Source organism: Oreochromis niloticus, linkage group LG17 (genome assembly GCF_001858045.2).
Source record: "Oreochromis niloticus isolate F11D_XX linkage group LG17, O_niloticus_UMD_NMBU, whole genome shotgun sequence".
Taxonomy (NCBI): Eukaryota; Metazoa; Chordata; class Actinopteri; order Cichliformes; family Cichlidae; genus Oreochromis; species Oreochromis niloticus.
This window is the reverse complement of record NC_031981.2, coordinates 32747198-32755671: the sequence shown is the minus strand read 5'-3', so window position 1 is coordinate 32755671 and position 8474 is coordinate 32747198. Positions and strand designations below refer to the sequence as shown.

The window sequence follows — 8474 nt, the reverse complement described above, 5'->3', positions numbered from 1 at the left end:
ACAGTGTGAGAAGCAACCTGATATAAACTGACAGAACTTCCAGAGCTGTTCTATTGGATTTAGGTCAGGCAAGCGTGGGGGCCAGGCAATGATATTGATTCATTCATCTTCCAGGAACTGCCTGCTTACTCTCACCACATTGTTGTGCACCAGCAGGAAGCCAGGACTCACTGCACCAGTATAGGGTCTGACAATGGCTCCAAGGATTTCGTCCTAATATCTAATGGCAGATGTGTCGAGATGTCAGACGATGTTACAGGCAGCCTAACACTCTTTACAGTTTCTCCAGACCCTTTTATGTCTGGCAGACATGCTCAAGGTAAACCTAATCTTAACTGTAAAAAACATGAGGTGCCAATTCTGGTATTCTATGGCAAATGCAAATGCAAGTGTTAATGAAATTAACAACAGGCACACTAGTGGGGCATCAAAGCAGCTGAAACCCCCTCTGCTACTTACCTGACCAGATTAATATCCCAGATTTGATGCTGATTAAAAAGTGTTCCTTTTAGCAGTGTATTTTTATGGTTGTATGATTAAGGGGAAAACTTTTACTTAAGTAACACTCTGCGTCCAGATGTCACAGAGGTAACCTGTTATTGTGCACATCTGAAACTGATAATGAGGTATTACTCCACCACTCTTTACAGTGAAGTGCATTTCTATCATGTCCTCTAGTATGATGACAAGTATGTCCTTCATTCAAAAAAGGTAACAAAACCACATGTGGATAAAATGTCCCATTTATTCATTTCTAAAATTATTTTTTATTTACACATTTTCATCCAACTTTATCCTCCACAGACTTTATATAATTACACTTAATTAATGGTAACATAACTTAAGAGTATGATGACTGTTTTCTGTGTTTTTTGATTTTGTCCTCCCGTAGCTGCATTTGACTTCTGAATGAATTTATAAAGCAGTTTGATGAACACACAGTCACAGGTGTGCATGCGCACACACACACACTTTTCAAACATAAATACTCCTCTAGACCGAGCTGTGGTTGACCAAGTAAGCAAGTTCTCTGAGAGTATAACTTACTGTGGTACAGTAATGTGACCAAACATAATAATAAATCAAAAAACAAACCAAAAAAAAAAAAAAAGACAGGTTATAAATAAACATTAAAGTATGCTGTCAATATATACACAGGAAACGTTGCAGCACCAATGATAGGTTTCCCCTGAGGAAACTACCACATAGTAGGAAAAGCTATGAAAAATATGTTGTGTATCAAAACATGGTTCATAAATTAGAAGTGACCAAATCAACATAAGCATTCAAACAACATAACAAATTCTGATGTAACCGGTACATACAAAACAAAGGTAAAAATGACTAACTTGACTATTTTTGAAAGCAGGTAGAGGTAGAGTACCATCTGTCAAGATGTACAGGTCCGACTGGATGGGACCGAAGACAAAATATCATGAAAAACAATATCAAATATAGCCTCTGATTGGACGATGAAATATTTAAAGCACACATATTTTCCATATTGCACCTTTAGTTAGACAGTGCCCTCTGCAGAGGCCTGGCATGATCCTTTGGGTTCGACCCCTGCTAAGGATGGTGTGTTTGGGAGTTGAAGGGGTGGAACATGAGTGAATGGCAGGTTTAAGTTTTGGGTTTTGGACAGGCTGCTGCAATGTGAGGCCCTACCCCTGTGATCAGGAAGTAAAATGGGTCCATATGCAGTGGCCCTAAGCACCTTTTGAGTGAAAATTAAACAAACACTTTACACATTGATTAGATAAATATCAGTATACACTGTCCTCTTTGGCACGTGTGTTCCACAGAGACTGATTTCTTCCACGTAGAGCTGCCTGCCATTGGATGTTGGGTTTTTGTTAGTCTCACAGTAAGTCCTGTTGAAGCTCTCCTGCAAATGCAACAAGCTCTTGGGGATACAGTCTGCCTTGCTGTGCTAGCATCTCTTTGGTAGGAAATTTTAAAAGTCTGTGGATTAAAGTGGTTTATAAAAGTGGCTTCGATGACAGGGATGTTGGTATCAGAGGAAGCAGACTGGACCGGTTTCTACACGTCGCTGACTGTTGATTTGTGAAATGGGAAATTCCTCTATGTCTACAATTGGTAGCTGACCACTGTCCTGAGTATGGAAGAGGAATTGTGATTGGTGCCAGCTGCCATCTTGGATCTGGAACAGGACAAATGGGGGAGGGGAGGAGAAAGGATTGTGATTCTATTTATTTGTGGCAATGAGTTTTAGTAAATAAAAAAAAAATATATCTTTAGGAAGTTCTTTAAAATTCTGCTGTCACCTATTTAATTACAACCAACAATTTATCACCAGCATAAAGAATATATCAGAGTATATCATCAGGATATCAGTTTACATTTTCAAATCAGTCCCAGCAAGTCATAATTTCACAGGACAGTCCTATTGCTATACAGAATCATCTGTGGGTTTCTGTAAGAATGACCACAGAAAATGCTCATGACTAAATCAAACTGCCCCAACGACGAAAACAAAGGCACATTTTTTTAAACACCACATTACCTTGCACTCATCTTGTAGCACATGTGGTTCAAGTAGTGTGTCTTTCTCAAACATCTGTTTGTTCCAGCCACGAAACCGAAGCCTGGTGTTCTCTTTGTGTCCATTGGAGCTGAAGCTGTCTGCGGTGCTGGAGGGTTGATAACTCAGGCAGTGAAACGTGATGCTTTGGCTAGCCTCACTGCTCAGTAAATGGAGAAACTTCATCTGGACATTTCCTATGTCAAATACCATCTGTCGGAGACAGAAAGTGCACAGACGGTGTAGATTGTGAACACCATGTTATTACAACCACAATGGGACAAAGACCTGCCTTCCAAACAAATGAAAGTTCGGATACTCCTTCATTTCATATCTGCTGTGGTGAAGCAAAGGCAGGATAAAGTACAGATGCATGTACAGATGAGGACAAAATTATAAGCCCCTCTATGAAATTAAAAGTTTTTGTGAAAAATTGTGGAGCGTTTTTTAACAGAGGAAGGGATTCTTAGCTGTCACTTGACATAGCATCATGCCAAAATGAAAACAAAGCCAGTTTAGACTTGAGAAAAAGAACTGCTGATGCTCACAAAGCAAGAAATGGATACGCAAAGAACTGGAGTGAGAAGTATCCTCAAGAAACTTGGAGAGAGCCACACAGTACAGAACAACCCTGTCAGAGGAAGGAAGTGAAAATTTTCAAAGAATCTGGAAAGAAAACCAGTGAGAGATGTGTCTAAAGACCCCAGAGCAACTGCCAAGACACCAGTGAGTTACTTAGCCAAGACAAGAAGTAGTATTTGGGAAGACAGTAACTAGAACCCTGCACAGGAATGGACTAAGACGTTGGAGACCAAGAAACACTGTACTTCTTCAGAAGAGACACCTTCAAGCTAGAATGAAGTATGCGAAAGACAGCCTGAAGAAAGATTAAGCAGACTAGAAAAGCATTCGTTGCTCAGCTGAGACAAAACTAGAACTCCTTGGCTAAAGAGAGTACAAGGAAGTACAACCCTCTGTCTGTCATAGTTTTTTATTTTTGTGAAATAATTTTGTTTCTGTGTGCAAAGTAAAATAATATAAGCATAATGCAGTAAAGCAAAATAAAACAAACTCTAAATGAATCAAAATGAAACTTTTCTTGTACTGTCAATGTTAAATACTGTAGTCTAAAGTAAAAGTGTCCTTTTTTCACTCGTTCAATGTTACCTTATCAGTTGACACTGGATGTAAACAAGTCTGTCCCCCAGCTGTAAAGTTGCAGAACACCTCGAAGGCATCAGACGTACAGCCCAGGTTTGGATCAACCCAGAACCAACCTGAAAAGAGAAGAATATTAATGTTAAGACCTGCTACCTGTGCAAAATAGTGTCTTCAATGTATGGGTGAAGATGCTCACCGTCTTTTAACTTGTGCTGACAGTCCAGCAGGTCTTTGCAGACACGAGCTGGGTTCTCCTTTGTCCCGAGAGGCTGTTTGATGCTCTCGATCACACTGCTCAAATACTGTAGAGTCTTAAGTACTTCCGTATTCTGGTCTGGCATGCTCATCTCCATGTTCTGGAAACTCTAGTTAAGGATGGGGACGACAACACTGTCAACTCTCAAGTTTTAACCTGACTTCACAAATCTACTAATCCATAACTTCTCTATCCATCCTTATAAAGTGCTTCACCTCTGTCCTCAGGGCACCATTGGAGGCGGATAGACTGTAGACTGCTAAGTCGTCATATAACACCCTCTGTGGATTAAAAATCAACATATTCAGTTCAATGAAAACAATTCAGTGCCTTCATTATTAAACGGAAAGATTTTAATCTGTCAGCTTACTCATTGATTAAGGAAATACGGCAGCAGAAAGACATGTCCAGTTTAGTGAGAAAACTTTAATAGCGTCAGCGTATACTTTAATACCAGACAAGGGCAGAAAAATAAGTCTTGGATCAATAAACAGCCACATTCTTGATTTTGGTCGCGGGAAAATTAACACATTCCCCTTAGTATAAACACCGCAGCAATCACTGAATGTGTGTACACAAAAAAGGCAGCTGAGTTGTTTGTTTAAGGGGGTTCTTGGAACTGTTTGAACAAGAAAAGGTCATGTAGAGAGCAGAAAGCTGCATGATATCCAGAATCTGGGACAAACAAGAGCAGCCATGCCAGAAAAGGCTTCGTCAGTGCTACTGAAAAAACAATCACAGGGATCTTAGTTATTATTGACATACACCATTTGTTGGCTCATCTAGACTAAGACAGGAAACAGGTGCTTGTCCTGGTTCGATCATACCCTGCCACTGCTTTGCTCTCAGAAAAAAAAATGGCTTGTATTACTTATTTTTTACTAAAATGTTTATTTAAGCTTGAAAAAGCACACATCTTAGGTTTCAGGAAAGAAGAGAAGAAAGAGAGAGATGTAACTCATTTACCCCCCCCCAACCACAATGAGATATAAATACATACAGGCTAGGTAATATATATTCAAGAACTGTACATCATTACAACATCTGAATTTTACATTAAAGCAAGACTTCTGCTGTCTAGTCAATCTTGTCTGCATTACACAAAATACTTACTGTTGGACCAGGAGCGCCAGGGGGTCCCTGGGGTGGTAGAAAGAAAAGGACAAAATGAGTAACACACACAGAAATGATCTCATTGTGGTTGCCATCATTTCACTTTTTGGTTTGTCATGTATGTGCCAATGGACTCTGTGAAGAAAATGTACACTGCAGGAAAATGTTAGAGTGTACAACCACAGAACTGCCCTAACCCCAGCTCGCCATGTGATTCTCTGAAGTCTTGAGTCACTTCTCACTTCTTTACATTTTGCTTCCAAGGAGACAGATTTGGACTCCAGGCTTTCTGTAAATCTTTCAGAAGTTTTCTTTCGACATTGGCTGCTCGTTCACTTATTTTTAGTCCAGTTCTTACACTTGAACATTTTTGGAGGAATGTTCTGTTGATGTTGTTTTTTTGTCTGTTTGTTGAATCATTAAAGCATCAAAGAAGCATCTAGTGTTATGTATAGACCAATTTTAAATTGTTGCCGTCCCCAAAACACAATTAGTTTCTTTAGTTGAATCTAAAAAAAGAAGAAGAAAAAGCAAGCAGCCTATGATAACAGTTTGGTCAGCATAAAATGTAGCTGCACTTTTGCAACAACATGGTGAGTTATTAACTTAACATAGTATCTGAAACTCATGCCCGTAAGACACAAGACAAAATCCAACAAAGACATGACACAGTAAATCAAAGGCAACACCAAATTTGAATCTAAATCATTATCAATATGTAGGGGGAGAAAGTCAGGAGAGAGGTACCGGAGGGAGTGTCTACAGCAAACTGTAAAACATGGTGGAGGCAAGAGAATACCATGAGATTTTGATCTACCATGCAGTACCATTTGGAAAGCATCTGATTATCAATTATCAGCTTGTTGACCTTTTTTAGCATGAAAATGACCCCAAACACGCTGCCAATGCGGCATAATCACACCTGGATACACACAATGATGTCAGTCACACATGGACTGGTCTCTCCAGAGACCTCAACATTATTGAAGCCGTGTGAGATCATCTTGACAGAGAAAAGCAGCCAACATCCAAAGAAGAGCTTTTTCTTCAAGAAGCTTTATGAAGTTCAGACTGTGCAGAAGAATAAAGGTGGTCATACCAAATATTGACTTTCAAACTCATTAGAAGCACACAAACTGAGTCTTTGCCTTTCATACTATATTCCGATGCATGTTTGCACATTTCAATAATTCCTTGCATCTATTTCTTATTTTCTAGCAAAATATAAAGAAATGAGAAGTGACTCACAACATTTGCACTTCTGTATATTTGACCTGTAAAAACTCTCATTCATAATTGTTCATAATCCAAAATAACAGTGAAATATATACAGTAGTTCTGTGTATACAGTAGGAATCATTCTGTAAAGTGATAGTGTAGTTAGCACTTACTCTGGGTCCAGGGCTTCCCTGTGGTCCTTGAGGCCCCTGAAAGAGTCAGGCGCATAGAAAATAAGCGTTAAAATGGCTAAAATGATTATGATACCCAGAGAACTACTACATAAATAACACACACTACGAAAAATTAAATAGATGAAATAAGTGCAGCCCCACAGTGAACAGAATGGAACAGATTCGTGATTCATCTTCCTTCAAGCGCCTTGAGGCGACTGCTGTTGTGATTTGGCGCTGTATAAATAAAATGGAATTGAACTGAATCCTTCTCTGAGATGCTCTGTAGAGCGACAGTAGCATCATTCACATACTGCCCCCTCTGGTGGACTAGGGACACAACACTGGTGCAGTTGAACTTCATGAAGTCTGTAAGTGGGATCCCAGGCACTTCCTATCCATACCATACTGTGAGACTATGCACATTTTAACAGCATCTGAGTAAAGCCTAGGATTAGAGCCCCATTGAGTACAGTGTGTTTGCGTGTGGTAGGGTGAAATGCAGAGGGATTTGCAAAGAACTGACAATCTAACTACCACGACTGAGAAGTGACTGTGTGGATTACACTGCAGCTTTCCCTGCTAACATTTTGTCAAAGCACTTCCTCAGCATTGTTTACACAAGAGGGCCCCACACTGAGCTCCGGGAGAGCATGCTCATTATGACTCAGCCATAGCCTTAGCCTAAAGTGTCATACAGCACCGACACTTTAGGAAAGCCATATAAACAAAACTACCACTACACCCTAGCTCACATTCCTGTAACTTTCATCAACTACAGCTCTGTTTTTACACGCACAAACTGCTTTGAGGTGGCCGCTAAGACAACCAAGTGTTTCTCAGTCAGGAATGTTTGACACTTTGGCAGAGTGCAGTCATGACATAATAATACAGAAGACTTTCCAGGTTTTGATTAAAGGGTTTGATTGCATCTCACCATTTCACCACTGTTTCCTTTTGGACCCCTTGGTCCCTGCAAAAAAGGATAACATAGCATAAAGACACATACAGCGCTGTATTCCAATCTGTATTATCAATCAACATGGCCAGAGATGAACTCTCTTTATTGGAAATTAAAGAAAACATACAGTCAAAGTCTGAATGTGAGAGTGTAATAGTTCCCTTTTCTTTGTACGAGTCCTACACACACATACACAAAATGAGAAAAAAAAAAACCTACAGGTTTTCCCATTGGACCCATTTTTCCTTCAGGGCCTAGAGGTCCAGTGAAGCCCTGAAACAAATAGTGACATTGCTGAAAAGGCAGTAAAAACATCTATAAAGACTTCAAGGTGTACTGCACATGTTCTCTTTATAAACACTTTGACAACAGGGAACAAAACAAAAATGTATTCATATTTCTGAAAGTTCTTTCCTGAGTGGGATTTGATTTAAATCAGTACTTCTGAAGAAAGCACCATTGTGTGCCTACCTGGTCCTATTTCAGTTTCTATTAAACTCACCAAAGTACCGATAGGACCTTTAGGACCAGGGAAACCTCTCAGTCCTAAATCACCAGTTGGCCCCTGTTTCAAGGAAAAAGATATTTGTTATTTCTTGTCCAAACCTCCTCTCCCGTTATTTTTTATCGTTTTTTTATACGCTCTTAATACATGTTGGCTACTCGGTTGTTTACCTTAGGTCCTGGTAAGCCCTGTAAACCAATCATGCCCAGATCTCCAGTTTCCCCCTATAAAAAAACAAAAAACACAATATGCAAAGAATGGCTCTTTAAAAAAAATTTTTTTAATCTCTTATGTGATGTAATCGGGGCTGACAGTAAATCTCTCAACAATATCCTCAGTAGAATTACGTAGATTTACTCATAAAAGTGGGTCCCTAAGACAAATAGGTCTTAAGATACATACAAAACATATAAAGTCAACACTTATTATTGGAGATAATGGACAATAGAAAATAAGTTGTTTATTTCTTTCTTCTCCAATGGAGAAGACAGGAACTTGATATTTGATATTTAATATGCTGAACATACAATAGTTAAAGACAT

The 8474-nt window shown here is 39.3% G+C and overlaps 1 protein-coding gene across 1 annotated transcript in view; it reads right to left on the bottom strand.

Annotated features, from left to right (window-relative positions):
- Positions 1-725: 725 nt before the first annotated feature.
- col24a1 (collagen type XXIV alpha 1 chain) overlaps positions 726-8474 on the bottom strand; it is an 86580-nt gene continuing 78831 nt past the window's right edge. Inside the window, exons 50-60 of the mRNA XM_005457122.4 lie at positions 8103-8156; positions 7930-7992; positions 7647-7700; positions 7404-7439; positions 6467-6502; positions 5076-5102; positions 4178-4243; positions 3903-4071; positions 3713-3822; positions 2528-2758; positions 726-2164 (exon numbers count right to left, since the gene is read on the bottom strand). Coding sequence (XP_005457179.1) covers positions 2018-2164; positions 2528-2758; positions 3713-3822; positions 3903-4071; positions 4178-4243; positions 5076-5102; positions 6467-6502; positions 7404-7439; positions 7647-7700; positions 7930-7992; positions 8103-8156 — 993 coding nt within the window. The 3' untranslated portion in view covers positions 726-2017. The remainder of the gene's footprint in view (positions 2165-2527; positions 2759-3712; positions 3823-3902; positions 4072-4177; positions 4244-5075; positions 5103-6466; positions 6503-7403; positions 7440-7646; positions 7701-7929; positions 7993-8102; positions 8157-8474) is intronic.